The 26,828-nt window shown below is 31.0% G+C and overlaps 1 protein-coding gene across 1 annotated transcript in view; it reads left to right on the forward strand.

Moving 5' to 3' along the window:
• Positions 1-861: 861 nt before the first annotated feature.
• Positions 862-26,828, forward strand: part of LOC142326913 (N-acetylneuraminate (7)9-O-acetyltransferase) — a 58,717-nt gene continuing 32,750 nt past the window's right edge. The window contains exons 1-7 of the mRNA XM_075369644.1: positions 862-1,027; positions 3,752-3,848; positions 5,578-5,836; positions 11,527-11,646; positions 12,752-12,889; positions 16,682-16,917; positions 21,290-21,427. Coding sequence (XP_075225759.1) covers positions 862-1,027; positions 3,752-3,848; positions 5,578-5,836; positions 11,527-11,646; positions 12,752-12,889; positions 16,682-16,917; positions 21,290-21,427 — 1,154 coding nt within the window. The remainder of the gene's footprint in view (positions 1,028-3,751; positions 3,849-5,577; positions 5,837-11,526; positions 11,647-12,751; positions 12,890-16,681; positions 16,918-21,289; positions 21,428-26,828) is intronic.

The raw sequence follows: 26,828 nt of genomic DNA on the forward strand, positions 1-26,828 counted from the left end.
AGTGAAGCGAGGCACACAGCGTTCGTTTGTTCTGTACTTATGCTGCAAAGTTACGCTTTAAAAAAGATGTATAGATTAAAAATAAATTATTCAATCTATGATTGGTAATTATAATTAAACTATTTGATAATATATAAAATACATAATACATGCATAATTCACAATAAGTACTGCGATTGTGGAACAAAACTAGTGTAAGGAAGCGGCTGCTTTCAAATTTAAACTTCCCAACCAACTTTGAAATGAGATCCGTTTTCACTGCGTAAATGTTCTTACGGCCAATAAATTTTAAATTATACTGTCTCGACTGGAAACAAATACAGTAATTCAAACTAAAGGTTTCAGTGACAGAACGAGTTAAAAATTTATTTTAAACCGCATGAAGGTACTGCCTGCCTTGGTAAGAGTTTTAAATACTTAACAAAAGTTCAGGCCGACCTCCGTGGGTTGAGTGGTAGCGTGTCTGCCTTTTATCCGGAGGTCTCAGGTTCGAATCCCGGGCAGGCACGGCATTTTCACACACGCTACAAATTATTCCTCTCATTCTCTGAGGCAATACATAACAGTGATCCTGAAGCTCCGGGGTTTTCAACTCCAATAAGGAGTGCATACTTTTTAGAACGATATCAAATTCGTATTCATATAATTTATTGTTTCTTAAGTTTCTTTTTCCTCACTGCAGAAAGTGTTGATTGTTATGATTAACGTACCATAAGAAGTATGGGTTTATTACGATGGTAGTATAACTAATACATTTTTTAATTATATTTTGGGTATGTTATTCTGTATTTACATTTTGAATAAAAAATGAGGTAAATTTCTTTTTATCAATTTTGGATGGTATGATATTACCGTGAAGTAATGGCGGTGTCCGATTTTGATGTTGAACCGTTGATTTATTCTCAACACAAGAAAGAACGTTCAGCAGAAATTATTCAACAGATTAATTCTAAAAACGCTAAATTAATTGCTTGTGCTCTTGTTATTAGCTTTATATTGTACCATGGAACTATACATTTGCGATATGGTAAGTTGTTAATGACATCTATTCGAATTTAGGTTAGACAAACATCTTAATATTACATCTGACTATATCGCTAGACAGGTGTGTTGAGATCATTGTGATGATATAATGCATTTAGATGTGAGTGAATTTTGACATCTATTTAAATAATGTAGCCGGAACATTTAATATTTATATCAGTAGTTGGCAAAGTTTTTTAATCATGAGTTGTCAGAATAGGGCTGTTGGTGAAATTTATAATTTCAAGTGAGTATTTTTGTAAGTTATTCTCGAAATTCGACGTTTTAGGATTCGTAATAAATCTATTTTAGGTAAAACTTCCAATTAAGCGAGCCGTGAGTATTACTTGATGTTAATTTTTCAGGAAATTTTAACCTTTTTTGTTTACCAATGCCCAGGTGATGAGTTTAGATCATAATTAGCTTAAAGCAGTTAACGGCTAGCTTACAGAATTTATCTATCATTAGACACTAGCTTGTTGCTTCAACCTTCTGTTGGAATGCAGAATGCTTTAAAGCTATTAGAGTTGTTCTCGCCGTGCAAGTTATATTTTTGGCAGAGTTAATTTGTTTTGGTTACTTTATTTTCAACTAATCATAGTCATGTTCAATATCATTAATAGCCCAGAAATTTTAACTGTATTGCACAAGGGTGATCAAAAATTAGACAATATCTGTAGTTAGAAAAAAACTTTATGCTAAATCTAGATTTACATGTACCTTTTCAAAAAACTGCTTACAGGGCTTGATTCACTTTTCAAGTCTGAAATCCAGGCCATCTTTCTGCATTTCATGTCTACATCTTTAAAAACTTTTAGATTTGTCTCAAATTTTCACCCTTTCAGGTTCTTCACTTTTGGAAACAACCAGAAGTTGCAAAGAGTTAGATCTGGGCTGTGTGGTGGGTGAGGAACTGTTGGAATTTTTTTCCATTCAAACATTTACTGACAATCTGAGATGAATTATGATGCAACAGAAATTCTTCAATTTTTTCCAGGTTTTCAAATGAGTCAGCATTACTTTCAGCATGTTAATGTACCATAGATCATTTAGAGTTGTCCCTTAGATACCTGATGTGTGAATGAATCCCTCATGATAAAATCCGTTACCTCCCTGCATACACCTATTGCTTTTTTCAGAAGTTGTGAAGAAATTGACTTCCATTGGGAGTTTTGTTGTTTTATCTCAGGGCCATAATGGAATTCAAGCCAATGGTTACCACATTATATAAAAAGCCTGTTCCTTCTTGTAGTGATGAATAATACTTAACAGATGAATTTGTAGTACTCCATTTGGTTGGGCGTTAAGACCGTGGATGCCAATGACAAGCAGTGTGTTTCATATGCGTACGCTCGTTCAGACTACTGTGCATTGCTTTTTGAGATGTGTAGCAGTTCCCCCAACTGCACACCACCAGTATGATGTTTTCAAACTATAGTGTTTGCTGTGTTCACCATAATGTTGTTAATTGATGTACTGTCAATCTGTTCTTCACAAATCTTCTTTGCTCTCTGGTCCGACCAAAAATGGTCCATGCCAACGAAAACTGTTGGGTGTTGACATATACTGACTGCATTTAATGCTTCTTTCAACATTTTGTATGTTTTGTGCACAATTGAATCATTTAATGTTGATCAATATTTTTTCTGTAGCAGGTGATTGCACAACACATTTAATGCAAACAATCATGATACTCCATAACAACAATCAGTTTGAAATTGACACAGGAAGTAGACAATACATCTGGGTACTTGTTTGGATGCAGGACTGCCACTTTGAATGCTTCAAATTTCTCTGTCTCATTACTTTTTTGATCGTTCTATTTCAGAAACAACATTTTTTCTGTATATTCCTAAGCGATTGTTTACTGCAATCCAGAAACTTTGTAATCTTCATAAATCATTTATTTTAGCAATCTTGAAAGCCAATAATGTTTTTTTTTTTTTATTAAGAAAATGTTGGAAACCTTAATAAATTTATTAAGAAAATGGTTGTAATGTGGACTGTTGCATAATAAAAAAGATTATTTAAATTCATCTTTATAGAAGGTAGTCTAGTTATTTAACTTAGACTTAATATAATTTGAAATAGCTTACAGTATTTTTTCGTTAGATTATCTAGAATATCTCCTAGTAATTCATTATATTTCAATAGGTGCTTAAGGGGTATGCAATTCTTGAGCACATTATGCCCCAAAAATTGTAAATATTCATGCCTAGGTTCTAGTTCTAAATAACTTACATTTCTGTTTTATTTTATAGGTAGTTGATTTTTCTAAAGAATACTCTGTTTTGAATATTTCAATAGAATCAGCTGGTTTTAGTTTTAATAAATCTCCCTTAACAAGATTTTTTCATTTATTGGCATCTGTTGTACCCAATTTAATATTTATTTGTAATCATTGCTTATTATTCAAGCCTTTCCCTAGTTCTATAGTGAAATCTTTGAAAACTTTTGCCTAATTTTGAAGGAAGACACATTTATTTCTTTTGCACCAACATCCTGTTTTAGTTATCTTATCGTGTTAATGACATGAACATTTTCTTTAAATAGTTGAAAAAAATCTCAGTTTAGTATTTAATATGTAGCATTATATATTTTTTCCCAGTTTATCAACCTATTTTGATGGTTCATTTTTTTTTATATGATTGGAATTTTTTTTTCTTGTGATTGTGTTAAAAAATCATGTGGTGCTTAATACAATTATGTACTTTTATTATAATTACAGGAAGTGATTCCTGCAAGTGGCTGCTTTCAGATGGAAGGTATAAAGGAGATATGGAATGGCAACCCTATGGTTGTATGATGCATAGGTATAGTCAAACGTAAGTTTAAAAACAGATTTGATGATTTGAATCTACATATTCAATATTATATATTGTTCTTATTTCTCTTTGTACTTTACTTTATAAAACAAAAAAAAATCTATTTTTATCTTTCAATTTTTTCACTTTTAATATTTGTGTAAATAATGCTGCTGCTTTGTACACAGTATTGATTTTTTTTTAATGACACAGCCTATAAGCCAAGTAAATCTGTTATATTATTAGTTCCCATTATTAAGGCACATGCTTTACACATTTTTGAAAATTTTTTCGTTATCTATCAATTTGAAGTTGCTTTTGGATGCAAACAACAGACACTAAAATTCAATAAATTATCGTTTAAGTTAGGTGATCTGTAGAAATTTATTTATTAAATATGACTTTGGGTAATGACATTTATCTCCTTATTTCATGTCCTTAACACTTTCTGAAATGCTTAGGATATTGGAGAATTATAGATTTTAAGGATGCAGTTTATCATCTTTATGGTGGACTTCTTTTACCTTCTCTAAGTAAAGAGGAATGTGAAATTTTGTACCTTATTCCAATTCATATCATAATGTAATTTAGAATTTAAAAAAAATCTATTTATACAACTTGTTTAGCATACTTCATTCTAAAAATCAAATATAATTAAATATGTTACTGTATATTTTAAATTGTTACTCTTTTTCCAATTTTAACTTTGGGAGTTTTTATTTTTATCTTACTGAAAGCTGGTTTTCATTATCAGGTATTGGTAATAAGTAATACTTTATTATTAGATGTGTTAATTAAGTTTAAAGAAAATAAGAAAAAGATAGATCAATTTAGGAAAATTTGCAGAAATAAGATATAGTGATATCATGGCTGAAGGGGGTGGATGAAAATAAGAAAGTACTGGTACTCTATACATTTGGAAAATGTAGAAAATATTTGATTTCTTGTTTTTGGTGAAGTCTGATATCAGATTGTTGTAGATTCTTTTCTTCAAAGTATGGCTTTCAATTAAAAAAAAATTGTTTGACATTTAAAATGTTACAAATAATCTTCATGTTGTACTTTATGTTACATTTTTTTTACATTTTAATCATTTATTCTTCATAGTGGTGATGGCTGAGCAGGAATGATAAGTTATGAGTGATAATTTACAAATAATATATTAGTTAAATTTTTAGATGCTCTTATTTTAAATTTTTTATTCTGTGTACTCCAAACAAATTGAATAACTTATGATTATGTTATAATAAACCTAAGAAAACTATAATTTAAGTGTATATTCTTTTACTTATGTTATTAGAAAGTTCATTTTTCCAGTCATATACAAGACCAAAAAAGGATATTATTATATTTGCATATTTTTTTATGATTTATTTTGGGGTTTGTGCAAAATTTTAGCCTAATTGAACACTAAACAAAATAGTACTGTCAATTAAAGACATAAATCTTTGTGAGAAATACATGTATCATTGTCAAGTTCAAAATTTATTATGATTGGTGTTTTACTTTTAAAATAATCTTTAATTTAATAGTACTTATTGACACTTATTAAGAATGTATATGAATAATTTGTTAAAAACAATTATATCTTTTAATCTGAAATTTATTCATAAAAGCTGTCATTGATGAAGGTATTGAGATAAATTAAACCAGTTCTGTATCTGTTTATAAAAACAATTATATGTTGTGTGTAAGTACACATGTGTCCATGTATATTTTATACATATGATAATTAATATTTTTGTTTTAGAGATACAAGAAGATGTATGAGATTACTTGCATTCCTGGGTCATTACAGCCATTTTGTTTTTATTGGTGATACAAGGATCCATGACCTTTACACTTCATTTCTGGATCATCTAACTGGCCATGAATCAAAGACACCTGGTGCTAGTTTTAAACCTTCTCCTAATCAAACATTTGTTGATTCACAGTTGAAGTTAACAGTTGAATATATATGGAGTCCAGATGTTGGTGAGACGATGGTCTCAAACTTTAATAAGTGGAAGGTACATTGATTTAATTTATTTCTTGTTTGGAAGTAAAATCTCTAAACAACTTCTGTTGTAATTGATTTTAAAGCTGTGTAGTATATATGTTTTTTGAGGTATTCTGTTATTACTGTTTTATATTATCATTTCTTGATTTGTGTAGACCCCTAATAAATTGTGTATAGCAGTGTTTCTCAACCTTTCAGTATTTGCGACCCCCATTTTCAATCATAATTTTCATTGTGCCCCCTCTCATACAATAATAATATATTTTGACTCTAAAGTTACACTATGACCTTAATTGCAAATGACCAAGAATAAGTAAATTTATTGATATTTGGCAACACTGATCCGCTGCATTGATAAAACCAGAATCAATGCCTCTCTATTGCTCTGTCTTATGTTCACCATATCTGACATTTTTGCAGCTTCACAAGAAGTTCCGATTTGCCTCAAACATTCTGGAATGTCTGCGTGACTGTCTGCGCAGATGTATATAGATGCTGCACCTCATTCAATTCCAGCCATCTCAATCGAGTCGGTCCTTCTACTGCTATTGAATCTATAATGAATGTGTTTGTTGTAATTTACATATTAATTGCAATTCAAAATATTAAATATTCACAGCAGGAGATTTATACTGCACGGATAAATTTTTAACTGGGCGTAAGTAACCATTAGATCACAGTGAAGCATCAACAAGTGCATGGATGAGCATGGTTCCAAAAATAAAATCAAGAAAATATTCTTAAGAATACTTAAATTTACCAGTACTGAAGTAAATGAAGAAGAAAGGCCCCTGGGTGTCATTTGCTCAAAAATTTTGGCAGCAGACAGCATGAACTTTATAAACTTAAACGACATTTGGAAACGCTTCATAGTGAGTACATGAACAAACCCCAAGAATTGTTCAAATTAAAATCATACGAAAAACAAACATAATTTTTAAAAAAAGCTTTGTGAATAAAAAGCTTTACTTACCTCTTAATAAGTTTCATATAAAATAGCCAGATGTAAGAAACCTCACACCATTGGGGAAGAATTTATTTTGCCAGCTGCAATTGAAATTGTAGAAATTACAATTTCAACAAAATAACAATTGCAGTCCTACTTCTATCAAATGATACTGTTGCCCATCGAATAAGTGATGTAGCTGAAGATATACAGCATCAGCTTTTTGGGAAGTTGTGTGACAAATTGTTTTCATTCAGCTTGATAAGGCAATAGATAGCAATAAAAATGCTCATTTCATTGCCTATGTTCAATTTTGTGATGGTATGTGAACAGTAGAACTACTTTTCTGCAAACCAATATTACTCAGAGCAACAGCATTCGCATTATTTGTATCTTAAATGATTTTATAAATGAGGCAAACATGAAGTGGAAAAATTGTGTCAGAACACACACATGGTGCTCATTCAATGTCTGGAAGATTCCGAACTATATAAGCACTTATATAACAAAAATCTCCATAGTGTGTTATCTCCATAGGGCACATTTATGATCCACAGAGAAGCTTTGGCTTCCAAAGAAATTATTTCTGGTCTGATATTGTGCTAACGACAGTTGTAATCTAAGTAAATTGTATAAAAATGAGACTCCTAAAATCAAGAATCTGCACTTTGTAAAGACGATACATTCAGCGTTACTATTTTATTGCGAGGCAAGGGAAATTTTTGCTACTTGTTTATGAATTAAGAGTTGAAATCGCCATTTTTCTAGAAGAGGAAAACCAACTGGAAGCTGAAAAGTTTCGAGATTTTTGTAATGGAATTGAGCTACTTGGTCAACCATATTCAAGAAATTAAATACCTTGAATTTTTAACTCCAAGGAGCAAATACACGTATGTCGGATATGAGTGATGAAGTTAATGCTTTTTGTAGAAAATTGGAATTGTAGAGCAGAAATTTAAAGCAAAAAAACCGAGAAATGTTTGCAAATGCAGATGAATGTGTTAAGACTTACAAGGCTGAAGAATAACATGTGAAAGTTGTTTTTGTAACCATTGAAAATCATTTATCCATGCTGGTAAAGAATTTTAAAAAGTATTTTCTTGCTGACAACAGCTTGGTAGCAAGTTATGAGTTGGGTTAAGGATCCATTTCAAAATACTCCTGAAGGGCTAACAACTGCCAAAGAAAAATCTTCATAAATTTCACGGCAAGTGGCGAAATAAAAACAATTTAGTAATCACTCTTTGAATTTTGGGCAGAGATGGATGATGAGTTTCTGCACTGAAAACAAGAGAATTTTGTATACTATTACCATTTTTAACATCCTACCTTTACGAAACCGGATTTTCTGCGGTGGCTGCTTTGAAGATAAAGTATAGATCTCAGCTAAATATAGAAAAAGAACTCAGGATGTCTAAATCTAATATTAAACCTTCTTTCGAAAAACTTTGCTTTTCAAGACAGGCCCAAGGAAGTCACTAATAATTATTAAACTTGTTTTAATTTAGTATTGATAAATTAATTATTAAGTATATTGTGCAGTACTGATACAATTCTATTTATGTGTATTATGTCAGTATAAATGTGTATTCAATTATTTATTATGTCAGAATGTATTTTGCTTTGCTTTCCTTTCAATAAATTAATAAACATTTTTTATAAATATTTTCTTTTCTCTTTGCTCGCGCCCCCCATTTAGTGTTATCACACTTCCTTAGGGGGGATGTGCCCCACAGGCTGAGAAACACTGGTGTATAGATTACCATAAGTTCATGCTTGTGGTGAATGTTTTTACAGTATCAATTTTTATTTACTTTAAATGTTTTTTGTTTATGAGATAGATTAGGTGAAGATTAAATAATTAAAACAATTACAGTAAGTGGTTTGTTAAATATAATGACTTTGGATTGCTCAGGGATCAAAGTGCGTTTTGTTGGATGTAAAGTTTTTTTTCTCATGTTTTGTTAGTATGATGAATGCTGGAAGTTGTAGGGTATCGCTAGTTTAAGTTAAAGAAAAGGTAATATTCTCTACAAATAGTTCACTTTATTATAAACTAATTCATTTTGTATGTTGTACATGTTATGTGTTATATTTTACTTACTCTACTTACTGAACACTAAAAACCTGTGATAAGCAGGTTGTCTAGTGAATAGAATGTGATGATTTACTATAAAGTATCTTTCTGTTGAGGATTGGAGGAAACTTTTTGACTTATCACTGCAATGTTACTACTATATTGAGAATATCTTTTAATTCATGAATTATGATGACCATATAGATACAGTAAAGGTGAGTTGTTTATAACTCATTGATTGATTAATGTGATATTTCATATGTGATTAATGGGCTGCAGTTTTCTTGATTTAGGGCCTGCAAGCATTGCATCCCCTTATTTATATAGTGAGTGAACCTGTAATTTATTATAACCATGGTCAATTGATAAGGATGTAAAATACAATAGAATGGTGGCCAGTTGAAAGCATTTAGAAACCTTTAAAATGAATAATGTGTTTGATTCAGTTGGGCATTAAACCCTCAACTGCCTGCATGAAAAGGTTAGTGCACCACCCCAATTTAAAAGGAGTGTTTAATCAGTATGCAGGATATATAGCTTCTATTACCAAATTTAAATACTTCAAATTTAACAAACAAATTAATTATGTAAGTTTTGCCCTGTATAAAACTGGTTGAGTTTTGAATCACATCTGACTCATGTTCTTAAGTTTTCTGTAAGTTAAATGATTTATTGGGAATAAAATAAATACAATTTAAATGTCTTGGTTTGTGACTGGTGCTAGTTTTAGTATATTTGTTAATGTACATAAACATCTGCGGTCAAGATGTTTTTTCAGGTTGTGCCTCTGGGTTCCTCTGTTGAAATTATTTCTTTGTTTCAACTTCTTTCTCTTTTTTTTGAGCTTCCACTCTTTTGTATCATATTCCAAGAAATGAATATATCATATATCAAAATTCCAAGAAAGGAATAAAAAGTTTTTTTTATGTCTCGTGAACCCTGAGTTTACCACAGTAGGTTAAATATTTGCATTTCAACTTTCCCTAGCTGCTATTATCCACGACTTACTATTTATTTCTTGTGATACATGTATTTTTTCTTAGATACATTTATTCTGAGCAGGGTTTTGTAATATTACTTTACTAATCTATATCAGTGGCTCATCTATAAACATCTAAACACTAGTTTTCTTTTTTGAAAATTATTATTGGACTCCATTGTTATTTATTGGACTTAACTAATTAGTCATACTTATACATTCTGCATCGTTTTCATCTTTTGCAATCTCTGAATTGTCAGTAAATGATAGTGTATAAAAAACTCACCATTGTCTGTGTATTGCTTATTCATTTAATATAGTTTGGATTGTATGAAGTATAAAGAATATCCTTAAATTGCTTTAGTTTTTTCAGACAATAAGTTGAAATAGCAGAAAGAAGGATAATGAGAATTGAGTGAATTAAGTTATTTACTTACTAAAATTTCAAAGGCTAACATACAGAAGACATCAAAAGCGAACTAGCTCAAACAAGGAGTGCCTTCAAGCATATAAGAAATCTGCTAGGATCAAATAAACCTTGAAACTAGGGAAAAAATTCTTGAAAAATGTCTATGGAGTGCAGTCTGCTTTATGGAAATGAAACATGGACAATAGGAAAAACAGAAAGGAAAAGAATCGAGGCCTTAGGAATGCAGTTTCACAGGGATGTTGAAAATTGGATAGGTTTGATAAATTACTAAATTATAAGATTGTAAGATGAATTGGGAAGTAACAGAAATGTGTAGCAAAATGTTGTAGAGACATACTATATTATTAAAACATCCATTTTTAGTTAATTTGTTAATAGAAGGATGTTAGAAGTTAAAAACTATGGAGAATGACAACTTTTGACATACAAAACAGATAATTAGAAAATGTGGAATATCATAAATACAGGACAGAAAGGATTGAAGAATAGCATCAAATTAACTGACACTGATGATAAAAAAAGAAGTTGGTCTGGTATAAGGTAAAATTATATCAGTTAATAAATATGCTTAATTTTAATGAAGGAAAAGAAGTATAGAAGAGGGATATGATGTATGTAGGAGGGTAGATAATTTAAATTGTAAATGATTACAGTAGAGTAAAAAATGTATAGAATAGGGGAAAAAATGGAATATGTCTAAATTACAATAATAAAAATGTGAGTCTTTCATAAGACAGTTAATTAAAGAGTATATTATATTAAAGGATAAAGTGTTAACATCTGATCTGATATTTAACAAACTGGTTCCTATAGATACTGAAGTTAAAGAACATTAGTGTTGCTGTATTACATACAGCAAAACATGAAAGTAAGTCACTGGGTATTTTTATCTGAGTTGTTAAATTTCACATTGGCCCAGTTGTCACATATGACAGATTTCAGGAATTTTATTTAAAATTAGTTTACTCAAAGTCAATATTGACTTGTATACTAATTTGTTACTTAATGATAATGTAATAAAAGACAAATTAAAGGTAATTGTTGTTAAGATTTCTCTCACCTAGTGAAAATTATCTCACCAGGTGGATGTGTGATTTATTATGACTAATTGATCTGTTATGAACTAGAACAGATTCCCCATTTCGCTTGATAAGTCTGTCATGAATCTTTCAGCATGAGTAGATTTAATTTATATATTTTTAAATGAACTGCTGATACAAACTTTTAAGTCTTTTTTTTTCTGAGTCTTGAAAAACTATTTATTACAGAATGAGAAGTCCCCTCCAATAATGATTGTAGCTGGTTGTGGTACATGGATATTACAGAATATTAATAATTCTGCTAGTGCAATCCATAGTTATGCTGTCAATATTACTAAACTGGTTCAGGTATGTGTTAGTATAATTTTACTTTTATTATTATTATAATTATAATTTTGTAGTTTACTTGGTAAATATCTTTTTTAAATTTCTTAGATGAGATTTTAAATTCATGTTATAAACTTAAAAAAAAAAAAATTTTCTTTAACGCTGTTGTTAACAGAGATGTCATTTTTTATAAAATGAAAAAAACGTTTTTGAGTTTTTCTTTGTGTAGCTGCACAATAAATGAAATACTGAATATTTTGACAGGTTATGTTAACATTTCATAAGCTGCATTTATACTCTTAACATCCATTTTGTCACATCTTGCAGCTTTAAAAAAAAATAGCCATGGTTTACAGTGCAGATTTTAGAATGCATATATTCCAAAATGTTCTACTTAAATATGTTTACATTTTCTTATCAATTTTTATATTTGTTTAAACATTTTAGATACATATAAAATGTATACATTTTATACATTTAAAAGAATACATTTTTCTTCTGATATTACTCTTTAATATCGGTTAATAAGTTAATAGCATGAAAATTGTATGTATGAATTTTTGAAAAAACTGTGGTGTATGTAAATATGAAGTTAGACTAGTACGTAATATTATACTACAATCGAGCAAAACAAATTACGCTCAAATTGAAAAGAGAATCAAATTTGGTAGGAATTAATAATAACAATTGAAATAAAAATGTGTGCTAAATGGGTCACTAACTGGAAGAATCACATAAAAAGAGTTATAATCCTGTCTGAGTTGCCATTTGTTAAATGGTTAATTAATAACATAACATATGGTTATGGAAAAGATTTCTGTAATTGGCTTTAATCATAAATATTTGAACTCATTTAGCACATTGGAGTGCAATAAAGAATTTTATTTAGTTTTAAGAAATGAGTGGTTTTGTATTTAATTTCAAATATACCTTCAAAACTGAGCACATAATGGTACTGAAAGTCAGGTCTGTCACTGTTGCTGATGTATGGCATATTTTATATTAGTTTATTGCAGTCTGTTATTTATTCAATTTTGATAAAGAATATGGTGTTAAATTGTACAATTGTTTTTAAATAAAGATGTTTATAAAACAAAATATAGTAACTTTTTGTGTTTTTTTTTAGAATATTGATGCAATATCTAGTGAACAGAATCAAGTGTTATGGATGTTACAAGAGCCAGTAGATGAAATTAAATTACCTGCAGCCCAGTCTAGTATTAAAAATCAGTTAATTGATCAGCTGAACAGAGCAGCTGTTGAGGTATATTATTAGGGTTAAGTTTCAGCTAAGTAAACTAAATTTAGTTTTAGTTTTTAAGGTAAAATATCAAAATATGAATGATAAAAATAAATAATATAATTTTTGGATTTTCCATTATGAAATTTTGGAGAATTGCAAGATAACTGAAAAATGATGAATTTACAGATAGAACATATTTATAATAACAATGCAAATACATTAACTGTTGATAGAATTATCAGTAAAATAATCTGAAAAATTTATATTTCAGACTTTGCAAATGATGGTTGGTGGTGAAAACTATTTAAAATTTGAAACTGAGTCTAAAACAAAACATTAATTATTTACAAACATAGTGCTTCAGGATTGAACTGTTAAGAATATAAATATGACAACTTTATAAAAGTGTTCCGCAAAAATTAGATTGTGTGTTTGCCACTGCTTCAATAGAAACAAAAATATATATATATATCACCCAAATAAGCATTAACTTTTAAATGTATACATATGTAAAAAAAAACTAGTTACAACATACTTGAAGTATGTAAATTACTAGAATAAATGAAAACTTATTAGAGAATGTACTAAGTGGACCTATTCAATTCAACTCCAACAATACTTTTCTTCCTTCAGGAAGAAATATGGATTTCTTCAAGGATCATATGTTTATCTTAGTGACAGAAGAGTATTTTGTGTGAGGTGGATGGCGGAGTTCTGGAGCGAGGAGTAGAGGGGTTCCCTAGGGGTCAGTTTTTGGGCCGACTCTATGGAATCTTACATACGATGATGTGTTTTGTGTACCTCTGCCCCCTAAAGTGGATATTGTGGGCTACATGGACGACCTTGTTTTGGTGTGGAGGCTGATACCTGTAGGGAAGCCAAGGATAAAGTACATGAGTCTTATTGGGTGGTGGGTGATTGGATGAGCGAAGTAGGATTAAGTATGGCCTGGAGAAAAAAGAAATAGTTGCAATCTCTAGTGCTAAATGAAGACCGAAGATCTTAGTGGAGTTGGAGGGCAGGTGTGTGTGATCCAAGCCCGTAATTAAGTATTTAAGCATATGGGTAGACATGTAGCTGCGGTTTGGCAAAAATGTTCTCGAGGCATGGGTTGGGCAGATAGAGCTGTGCATCTCATTGCGGGCATCCTGCCAAACTGTGGGGGGCCCTGGCAGCAGAGGTGAAGGCTCTTGACTGGGGTTGCCTATGCTGTGGTTCTTTACAGGGTGGAAATATGGGCGTGTGCTATGAAATACTGCAAGTATAGAGTGATTCTTGAGTCGCTATGCAGGAGATGCTGTCTGCGGTTGGCATCTGCTTATAGAACTACATTCAAAGAGACGCTAAGGTCATCATGGGTATTTGGCCGGTGGATCTTGTGGTTGCATTATGGGCCAGAATTCTGAGTCTGGTGTTTTGACCCCTGCAGATACGAAGATGGTGATGGTGCAATAGATAGGAAGGTGGCGATTGAGGAGGACACTGAGTACATGGCAGGAGAGGTGGGAACAGGGGACGAAGGGCAGGTGGACCCACAGGATAATTTGTGATATTAGCAGTTGAATTGCGAGATTCCATGGCTTGTTGGATTTTTACCTCCCTCAGTTGCTGACGGGCCATGAGGGCTTTAGGGCGTATTTATATTGTTTTAAATTAAGCTGCGCGCAGAAACCTGCCCTGACTGCGGAATGGAAGAAATGGTGTAGCATGTTTTCTTTGAGTGTCCCTGCTTTGCTATGGAGAGAGGTGAAATTTTAATTGGTATGAGTGTAGCACTGATTTAACTTTAAACTCGTTCGTTTTCTGAGACATTTACAGTCACAAGTAGTGTTGTCAAATCTTTACTAGGAACGGGGTTCGTACTTCTACAGTTTCGGTTAGTTAGTTTGAGAGAATCATGTATGTTAGGTTAGATGCGAAGATGTCCGTTAGAGGCCTATATGAAGGTGAAATCTGATTTGTATTTTACTGATGCAAATGTCTGCCAAGGCATTTACATCGGTGGGATCCTGACTGAGGCCTGGCGATGAGTGTGACATGTAATCATTTAAGAGGGTCTAAAGACGACCTCCGGTAAAGCCTCTCAGGGCTTGGAACGGTGGGGGGGAGGTGGTGTGGCGACCAGTAATGTCACAAGGTGGGTGTCTTCCCCCTACAGGGTTGGGATGCGGATGAGTGTCCAGGGGTCCTCCCGAACCTGTGGGGGTCACCTGGATGCAGTGAACCCATGGTCACGCTGATGCCTGGTGCAGAAGGTAAGCTTCCCCTTTCTGAAGTAATGCCACGCAGCAGTTTCCAGAAAGAGGGACAATCAGAGGTGAAGGTTTAGTCGGTAGGCGCAGGCACACATACACACTCGATAACATCTTGTGGAACCTGCTAGCAAGTCCTACACTTTGTACGTAAATAGTATTTCTCCCATCTATAAAATAAAAAATTAAAAAAAAAACTTCAAAAAACTCTACAAAATTTTCCCTTTATTTACACTGCAACTGGCTGGTCAGTTGATAGAGAATTGTATGTTACCTTCTAGATCAGCTGGTCTTATTTTTTTCCTGCAAGTGTCTGACTGGTTTTTTTAATCTATAGCTTCAGCTACCTGATCTTCCTGTCTACAATTCTTGTAAAAACCTCTGTAAAGTTAAAATGATAAGAAAAAACATTTCTCTAATAAAAGCTCCCATTATTTATTTCACACTTTAGCTTATACCAAATTACTCTTATTTGATTTTTTTATAATTAGAAATAAATTTTGTAATTTGAATTTTGTTACAATTGCACGAGTTTTATTACTGAGAATCCTTTAATGTGAGTAAGACCTTTTGCTAAATATAATAACAGTTCATTTTAAAAATAATTTTGTATAAATCTGAACAAAGATCCAAATTATATTCTAATTTTCATTTAATGAAATTTGGATTTTACATTCTTAAGCCATCTGGGTTTATTATTTTTTTTAATGGGTTCAATTTTTTGTCCAAAGAAAAGAAAGTAATAGTAATTTTAAAAAGAGTCAAAATACACCTTATATTTTTCATGGTACTGCAACACCTAGAACTTCTCAAAGAAAAACCGTAGTAAAAATTAAAATATGTGAAATAAACATAAATCAGTGCCTATGGAATAATAAAGGTTTCTTTAATAATCAAAGTTAAATTACATTGAATTTCAATTTAATTGTTTGATACTGTCATTAATTAAATACTAATGACGTAATGGCTATTGCACATTTCTGGAGTAAGATCTGCTGCTCTTTGTCATCAGGATTGTGTCTATGTGTGTTTGTTACCTGAGGTTTTGAAAACTTAGCCTGATTTTTTTTCTTTACAGAAAAATAAAAAAAAAATTTACTTAGAAAGCTGTTTTATTATTAATAAAAGCTATTTTTATTTTATTTTTTTTTTTTAAAAACCTCTGCCACTCATAAAACACAAATTACATTATTAAGACACAATTACATTAATAAAACAAATTATTATTAAATAACTAACATGCTTTAATATATGCTTAATTAGAAATTAGAACAAGAAATTCTTTTTATATGCATGTACATTTAATAAACTACATTTACTGCAATTCAAATCTTATAAAAAAATTGATTATTTACTACCATTACAGCATTTGTAGCAGGAGCAAGTGGAAATAATGATTATGTGCTAGTAAACTGTCTTGTCAATAGTTTCTGTGTTATCTTAATCCAGATTTTCAACTACTAAAATTTAATCTTAGTTCAGTTATGGACTAATGTTCGTGATGTTCTTTTGTCTGTGTTGTTTGTTTTGTTATACATTAACATTTATCTTTGTGTTATAGGTGTTACGATATAGTAAAACTCATATATGGGCTAGTTCTCGCCTGATGGTTGAAGATAACATGGATGAAATGGTTAGTGGTTTATATCTGGGTGCATCATGCCTTCGTCATGATACACAGTTGTTATTAAATGCTTATTGTAATGACCATATGAATTTTAATGATGGTACCTGCTGCAGTAGTGCTGAACCTTACACTACTCTTCAAGCTCTTACTTTTGCTGTCTTTGGCATCTGGTAAATATTTTTTTTTTTCATGTAGTTTAATTCTATTTATCAATTCTTATGTACAGATTAAAATTTAAATGTTATATTGATAGATAGGTGAAAATTGAAAACTAATTGTTGTTTTATTAACAATACCCTTGTCCACTTAGCTTAAGAAAAGAAACCTTTCCTGCTGTGGTATACTATGGTGCTGTTTGCTTGAATTGGACGTACTGGATTTATTGCTGGGTATTAAAAGAGCAGTTTAGATATAATTACATATCTGCAGTTGCTTGTTGATGCTACATACAGGTGCTACTGAGTTAAAATTGGAAAAATACAAAAGCTGATGAGGAATTTACTGAACTTCTCTGTTATTTGCATTGTGCTTAAAATTTGTGTAATTTATTAACCTTTGTCATTATGTTTAAAAATACCTTTACCTGACAAAACTTCACTTTATTTTCTTTTTGTTGGTGTGACAGCCCATTGTGATCTTTGGCCTCTTCCACAATGGCCCTGCATGTTCCTCTTATCATCAATGAACCTTCTCCATCCTCTTGATTCCTAACAATAGCAGAACCTCATTTTCCCACCTTTGGTATAACTACATGTGTGCAGACTCCTGTTTCATGTTCTTTATTTGTTTATTTGATTTTGCTGTTTATATTGTGTCTTGTTCAACAATCACAGCCGAAAGGCTACTACAGAACACTATATCTCACCTATTAGGTTACCAGCTTCACATTTTCACCGGAGAAAACAAAATGTGTAGTCTTTTCTCGCCTGTGGGACCCCTTTACTCCGCAAGTCTTTCTCAGTGGAGAGCTAATTGCTATCTCTCCTTCTGTCAGATTTTTAGGTTTATTTTTTGATAACCGCCTTACATTGGTCAAACACATCAAAGAATTGAAAGTGAGATGTTCCAAACTTTTAGATATGCTGCGAGCCCTTAGTAATACCAATTGGGGTGCCAATCAGTCATGTATGACGTGTTTTTACTATTCCTTGGTTCATTCCTGTTTTGGTTATGGTTTTGTCACCTACTCTTCAGCATGCAATACAGTGCTTAAAATGCTAGATGCTGTACATCATACTTTCCTTCGGCTTGCAACAGGTGCTTTTAGATCAAGCCCTGTCATAAGCATCCTTGTTGACTGCAGCAAGCCGTCACTTCGAAATAGACTGAACCAGGTATTAGCATCTTATTTTACCTGCCTTAAGGGACAGCCAAATCACCTGGCTTTTGATGCAATTCTTGGAAATACTTATTTTCAAAGATATGAAGACTGCCCACATTGTACTGCACCTATAGGTGTTTGTACCCAACGTTTACTGCACCTTATGAATGTTAATGCACCTTCTATTTCTCCCATTTATCTGTGTTCATATCCTCCATGGACAATCAACCTTGTAAATTTTGTTTGACCTCACGAAATACAATAAAGAATCAATACCACCTGTTTTCTTTCAGAAAATGTTTCACTATATTCTCTCCAAGGCAAACCCAGACACAGTTATTGTTAATGACCGTTTATTGTTAATTGCACATTTATTGTTAATGACTAAACCTATGTGTTTGGTTTTCCTGGTATTACGAGTGTCTTTACTGCTGAACTCTACGTTATAAATAAGGCTTTGAATATCATTAACCCTAAGTACCATCATAACCTTATTTGTAGCAACTTGTGTAGTGCTTTCCAAGCCTTAGAAAACTTTTATTCCAGGCATCCTATTATCACCAAAATCTACTATGCAATTGCCAAGTTGAACCATTGCAACACACAAGTGAGTTTCTGCTGAATCCCTTGCCACATAGGGATTCTGGGTAATGAACGTGCAGATTCTGCTGCTGAAGATGCATGTGGGTCAACCATTTTTCACTACCTGTGTTACTACATCCGACTTTATTAACAGTGTAAAACTCACTCTTCGAGTAAAATGGCAAGTTGGATGGTTACAGTAGATAACAAACTTCGGCACATTAAAGGTTGTGTGTTGCCATGGGACTCCTCATACAGGAAAATTCATGAGGTGGTCCTCTGTCGATTGCAGATAGGACATACGAGAGCTAATCACAGGTATCTGATAGAGTAAATGCACCAGTATGCATGCGATGCAACTGCTGCTTGACTGTGCACCACATTCTTGTGGAATGCATATGTTATGCATTCCAGGAATTTTCATAAAGAAGTTTTGGACCAGGTGTTCTTGTTTCTCGAGGGTGCTAATATTTTACATACTTTTTAATGGTGTTTTTAGATTTTTTTACAGTAGTTGTATATTATTGTGTTTTAACATTTTAGTTAAAGTTTTTTGTTTTATCTTTGTTCGTAATATTTTAGTTTGTTCTGATTTTGTTTTTAATTTTTTAAGTTTTTATTTTATTTTGATTTTTGTTATTCTATTAGGTATTGTATTTGTATTTCCTATTCTGTTTTCTGGGTGTTTTTATTTAATATTTAATTGTGAATTTTTTAACTTTAGTTTTTTAAAACACGTAATTTTAAACAGCGTACATCGTGTACGCCGAAGTGTTTTTCGCCCAGAAAAAAAAATCAAAAAACCTCTTTTTCCATTGACCTCTTTTTTCCTTGTACCAATCTTTCCTATCAAAATTGCTCTTGGCATTCTAGTATTGGCCATTACTATCTGTGTGGCTAGTTCATCCAACTCTTTAAACCTGATTTAGATAAAAGTATTAAAAAAAAGTATAAGTTTATAAATTGCTAATGCCTTCTCATCTCATACTCACTCCTTTTCCATTTCATTGATCATTTCTTCCCCTTTGTTGGTTCTGTGGATCCATGTCTGTCTCTAATAGGTTTACCTTCTAAGGATTTCAGGGTCATTGTATTCTTGATAAACTAGTTCAATTCCAGCTCAGCAACTGTTCCTGTTCTGGGGCTGTACTTTAAGCTTAATTACCAAAGTTCCTATCTGAAAAAGCTGGGCCTTTGAATTCCCCACAAAAAATTGACTGGTTCAAGTAGATGGAGTAAAAATGATTGATATTAAATATGAAGTGATTATACAAGTTTTACTTGAAATAAATATTTTTAGTGTGAAAAAAGATTAAAAATGTGTTTAATTTAAGAGCAAAAAGTCACAGAATTTAAGCATGATCTGTGACAGACCATTTCATAACGCTAGCAAGGGCAGTTAGTTAGCTTACAATGGAGTTCATTGATGGCCTTTTCCAGGCGGGGGAGAGGGTGCTTGCTTTACAAACAAAATGACACCTTCCAACTTGGCTGGATTTTAGAGTAGACATATTTTAACATTTTTGAGTGTTTTAAGTAGCTTATTTGAATACTCTGTATATTGGGATTTACTACTCTGAATGAAGAATTAATCAATATAGGCAGCAAAGAAATTTTATTTTATAAAACTTGAAAAAAAAATTAAAAAAATAAACTTATTTTAGTTTTCATTATGCTTGTTACAATCCATAGGACGATAACCAATATATGTATAAAAGAACGTGTTCTGACTGTTTCATCAATGCCTAGCAAAAACTACTGAAAATAGGTGAAAATTTGTATATATGTTCTTACAGTGTAACTGCAACCAAAAAAAGTATTTATTTTTAAATTACAAGTGTAAAGGGTTAAAATTAAATAAAATTTAATTTCTCAGTAAAAAATTAAGATATCAACTTGATATTTGCTGTGTGTAATTTTCATGTGAATATCTGAAAACCAATTTGTAAATTTTTTTAAATTCAACTTGAAAGGGGAGAAGAAAGTTAAAACCATTTTGAGCAATGATTGTAAATTTTCCCCATTTTGACTAAATAAAACGAGATATCCACTAGATTTGGGCTTGCAAATATTTTTCAGATAAATATCTAAAAACCATATTTTCCTTAGTAAGTCACTTCAAAAAAAAAAAAAAATCCATTGTAAGTTGTGTTCCATTTAATCATTTATTTGGCTTCAGTCACCAAGATTCTTATAACTTGATTTTTAAGTATGTTTTTTAAATTCTTCAGTAAAAATATTTTTTTATTTGAAAATAAAAAATGTATAAGTAAAATTTTCATTTAATCCAACGTTCTTTAAATTGCAGCACCCTGCCTCTCGGTATCTCACCATTTCCTTTTATGAGAAAAATTATAGAATGCAATTTTAGTGCATAATAAATATAGCTTAATTTAATCTCTCTCATATATGAAATAGCAAACTAAATTTCCATGTTTATTGCCTAAATCATAACTAAGATACAGTTTAATTTTTTTTTATTCACATTAATTTTTTTAAATGAAATAAAGGAATGGAATTGTAGTATCACCTGTGGTAGTAATTTAAATCATTGTACTTAGTATTTAATTCTTTCTTTATTATTCCATTATGTTGGTAATAAGGTTATAAAAGTGCATGTTCTATTTTATTTTTTGCAGCTCTATTCTGGGATTTGTTGCTGCGTTACGTCGTTATCAATTAAGAAGAACAAAAGAACCTCCTTCTTCTGCCTACACATTGGTTACATCATTAGCAAAGCTTGGAATTATTCTTGCTTATTTTTACTTATGTGATAGGTACTTTTGTTTTTAATAGTATATTATTAAAAATGTGTATGTTAATAGTTTTTTGTACTGTTATGACTATCCAGTTAGTCCATTTAACATGCCGGCAGCTCTTGTTTGATTGTCAGCATGATATTTTTCACCTTTTATTTTATCCATCTTATCTTCCTCATTAAAATATGTGCAACGGAATGTTTGTGGAGAAAATATAAAATTAAGTGAAATGACTTAGTTATTTTTCTCTTTGAATTTTATTTTGAGTTTTATTTATTTATTAACTAATTATTAGTTTATCAAGTTTATATTGATTCTCTGTTAACTTAAAGCATTTTATTAACTTTGTTGTAATCGCCTAACTGTATTGAAATTTTTTAAAATGTTGTTACAATTTAATACAGTTAGGCGATTAGGACTATGGTTTTTCTGTAGCAGAGAGGTTTCTGTGAATAGAAGGCAATGAAGGAATCATATGGGAAACTGAGTTCTATTACATCAAACTTCTTTATTTGTGGTTTAATTTAATGTGCATGTTATTTCACAAAAGTATCAATAAAAATTAAAATTTGATATTTGTAAAGTTAACTTCATTGTATGGCAATTTGGAAAGACATGGGAAGAGTTTGAAGAGAAACTTTGAGATCATTATTAAGTTTATCCTAAATTGCAGATTTACTAAGGAAATAACACTATAACATCTTTTTCTGCAATTTTTAAGTTTGTTCTGATCATAATAGTGAAGTATTTTCAGAGTATTCAATTTAGTCTTCAAGTATCGATTGTAGTATCAGTATATCAATCATAATCTTTTACATGTGTATAATCACAGTTACTAAAGTCTTATTTATCATTTGGACCATTGTATTTGTGTATAATATCTATAGTTATTCAACTTAAAAGAGGTTCATCGCTTAATTTAGTGTATAAGTAATAGTTTATTGGCAAAATTTACATAATAATTTACAGAAGGTGTTGAAAGTGATGTCTATCCACTTCTATGCACTTGAAAACACATTTGATAATGTTGCTAGCCAGCAACATTATCAAATGTGTTTCTGGCTAAAGCGGCTAACAAGAGTAGCCACTCTTGTTAGCTGTACCATGTCTATTTATGAGATTTATAATGTTCGTTTTCAGTTCCTGCAAGGTGTGTGGATTGCTCCTGTAACAATTTCAGTTAAATAACCCTCACACAAAAACCTCTGAATAGTCAGTCAGATCAGGGGATCTTGGTGGCCACAGTCCTTTAGAAATGATTCTTCTACTGAAAAAATCCTGTAGCATTTCATAGGCTGTATGACATGTGGCACTGTTCTGTTGCAATCAGCAGTAATATTTTTCCTCTTATAATAAGGTTATGAACTGTTAAATAATTTCTTGGTAGATGGCAGCATCCACGGTTTTTTCAAAAACAAGGGCTCTATTATTCGTTGCCTTGGAACTGCTCATCATATGCCTATATTTTGTGGGTATAGAGGAGATTCAAAGAAAATGTGCAGGTTTTCAGTAACCCAGGTCTGGTAGTTCTGATCATTAACATACCCATCAAGGTGAAACCACCCTTCATCTGTGAAAAACATTTGACCTAAAATGCCATTGTTGCTTCTAATGAAATTTTTGAACCATTGATAGTAGTGAACTCTTTAATATAATCAAGATTAGTTAGCCCATAGAAAATATGCATTCAATACCGATTCAACACTCTCCTCACTGCAGCATGGGCTGAAGTAGCAAAATGATCTTTTTATGAGTTAGCCTCTGCAAAGATTTATGAGATCTTGTAACTGCCACTTTAATGTCCTGTACAACTTGTGTCGGGCACTTTTCTGGTCTTAACACCAAACCTGTGTTACAAATTTTTGAATAATACTTTTCATTGTTGCTTCTTTTTCAAATTTCTCCCTGAACTTTCTCCAACACACAACATGAAATTTCATCTCTAAAGTTTCCATCAGAATATTCATTCTTTAACATAAACCACATTTTAACAAACAACACATGACTATGCAGTCTTATTCAGAAGTCCAATGCTCGACACAGACTGAATATTCCGTTGTGCAGGCGATTAACAGTCCTCCCCACTTCAGCTCCAGTTGTACCAACATCTTCCATATTATTTTACCCATCTCAAACCAATCTGTGCATTTTAACCAAAAGAATGCTTTTATTATAAACTACTAAGTGATGGGGTGTTTACTGTTAGTAAAGCAATTTAGTCTCTTTGATTAATGTTAACCCATAAGTATGATGTTTCATCTGTGTATCTACTTTTTTTTAATCTTATAAACAAATAAAGAATTCATTATAACCCAGTTTAAGAAAATGTCAAATCAGATGTAAAACTTCTGTAATAAAAACAGTTTTTAAAAAAAATTTTATTTAAATAATAAATTATTTTATAGAGTTTTGCAACCAACATGTAGAACAAACTATATTTATTTAGTGACAATAGTAATTAAATTATATGATATAGGAAACTAAATATACTATATTTATTACTTTTTTTCATTTACTTGTCAGAATAAACATTTTAAATGTCAGCTTGGACACTGATTAAGCGCCAACTTGTTTGTTAATGTTCAGTGCTAATTTCCTTAAGAGTTGTTGCAATGGTATTATAGATTTTCCTTCAATTCCAGGAAAGAAAGCGTTGTATCTAAACCAAAAATAATTGTCCAGAACATTCACACCCCATCAAATGAAATGTTTCAACCACTTCACTTCAGTACTGAAGGTGTCTTATACTGTCTAGTTCAACAACTTCTTCTACTAATCGAATTTTGATTTGGACATAACTTCAGTTTTTTATAGTCTTGTGAACAATCCCAACCTAAATTCTTTCGAGAAATTTTCCTAGAGGATGTAAAAGTAATTGATGAATGTCATGCAAACTATCATGTAACACTTATGGACAACCACTTCATTTACAATAGGCTATATTTCCTGTTTCTCAAATGAAGAAACTAAATAAAAAATAGTCAGTTAATTTGGCATTGCATTATAAAGAAAATTAAACAACTCCTTTTAAAAAAAAAAGAAGTGATTGAATAATGTTCCACAAAAAATGTACACTGGGCTTTTGAAAGTGCATGTTGATGTAATCTTGTCAGAAACTAACAATAAATTTGAAAGCAACGTCTGTTTTGGTTGCATGACTTTATGGATGCACTGTATTTATTAAATGAAGCAGTATTTTTATTATATTGGTTCTATTTTTATTCCACCTTTTTCATAAGTAGTAGTTTTGAAACATGTCAGTGTATCATTAATAATTTTTAGTATGAAAATATTCTGTTATAATATTACTGCTTAATAATAAAAAAATATGACAATTCTGAACCAGTGTGCTTAATTACATGCTTAGGCTAGTTCAGTGATTGCTTTGTTCCTAGCATTTGTGTTTCACTGTTATCCATCTGAAAATTATAAAAATAAAAAAAACAAAACAAAAACAATCTTTCTTATAATGTGTCATCAAAATTTCAAAGGTATTCAATTATAACAAAAATATAAATAACCTTGTTTATTACTCAAATTTTTATTTAATTTTCATTTAGAATGTTTTTGTTTCTCAATTAGCTGAACCTGTAGATTATGTTCATAATTTTCTTTGCTGTAACTTGCCAAAATGTGTTTTTGTGAATCAGTACTTAAAAAAAAACAATAGTTTTTAGATGTTATAATATAGATAAGTTATAAATTATAACATTATAATGGTTATCAATTATAAGCACATATTTGAAAAGAAAAAGCTGGCAATGATTTCCATAACTTTCCCAGCTATGCTAATCAAGTAATGCCATTAATTTTTGAAAAAAAAAATTTATGGCTGTGCCAGAAAGTTGTCAGTTAAGCTCTAATTGTATCTTTATGATAAAAATATTTTTTCTAATTGAAAAATAATAACCAAAATTATGACATTTTTTTTCTTCATTTTTATGTAAAAATTTTTATTCTAATTTTGTGATACACAATTACAGGAGTAAATACAACAAAAAAAACTGGTTATTTCTAAACTTGTGGAATACTTAAGAAAGAATGGTGGGACTATTGTGTTTTGTATTCTCATTCCTTTACAAACATATACAGTAACTAAAAGTACAGCAAGTGAATACTGAATCAAAAATCTTCAATTAGCTAGCTTCAGTTATTCCTTAAAAAAAGCATGTGTTGTAGTAAATTTTAATGTTACTGATTTTTTTTTCTTGTTAATTATAAAATTACTTTTTTGGTTCAAATCTTTTAATTGTAATACTTAAAGTCAAGATGTTCAACAAAATGAAGCGATAACAAAAATTTTTAATATTTAGTATATTAGCATTACAATTTTCAAAAGTATGTTTGTGATTTTTTGAAAATTTTCTTTCAAAAAATATTAAAAGAGTATATGGGCTATCAAAAAGTTAAGATTTTTATATTTTAAATGCAATGGGTAACTTGAAAGATGGATTTAAATCTAGAAAAATATTTTTTGTACCTCGGACCTTTGGAGTGGGATATGGGTGATAAGTTTTTATAGTGGTTTGAGGGCCTATTGATGTTAGAATATATAGATTCAAAAACCTCCCGTTAATTTCTTTTCTGAAGCAGGACATAGCCAAAAAAAGAAAAAAATAATTTTTTGGGGAGAGAGTAAATATTAAATAAAATTTATTGGTAGTTTGTGATCTTATTAACAAAAACTTTTTGTAAGCAGAATTTTTTTGCTACACTGCCCCAGTAAAGATATAAAATTTACTACAGCCTAAATGCTCCCATATTTTTTTCCAATTTTTGTAAAAATTTAATATATTCTTTCCCCTAAAGGTAAAGGTAATATACCTGTTAACAAAGTTTGAAGAAAATCATCGGGGGTCTAGGATTATAAGACCACAGGCCAACATACATACACACTAACATCTTTCAGAGAAAATAATTTTTTTGGACCTAGGATTATTAGAATAAAAACTATTATCGCAGATTATTTACAATTTATTTAAATGTAATTGTAATTTAAAAGTTTCCTTAAGACACAAAACTTATAAAAAAATAAATTTTGTTAGATTTTTTGCCTGATCTATATACTTTCCCATTATAGTTGTAGCACAGATAACCACTTTACCGGCAAAGTAAAAGATAAGATACAATGATTAAAAGACACCTTGAACTTTCACCGATTGTATAGAACAGATTGGAGTTTTTGTACATTAATTTTTATTTTACCCTGACTGGTTAAATATTTATGTACTTTTTTTCCATCTTGCATATTTATAAAGCTTGTTCTGTGCAGATGTTAAAACCTGTTGTTTTTGTAACTTCAGAACAAAATATATAGCCGATTGAGTGATGAACGGGTCTATGGTAGTTTTCTCTTTTGGGGATTTGTTCCTCTTGGCTACAGGGTTAGGTAATCTGTTATTGGGCCTAAGAGCTAGGA

The sequence above is a fragment of the Lycorma delicatula genome, chromosome 6 (genome assembly GCF_047948215.1).
Source record: "Lycorma delicatula isolate Av1 chromosome 6, ASM4794821v1, whole genome shotgun sequence".
Classification (NCBI taxonomy): domain Eukaryota; kingdom Metazoa; phylum Arthropoda; class Insecta; order Hemiptera; family Fulgoridae; genus Lycorma; species Lycorma delicatula.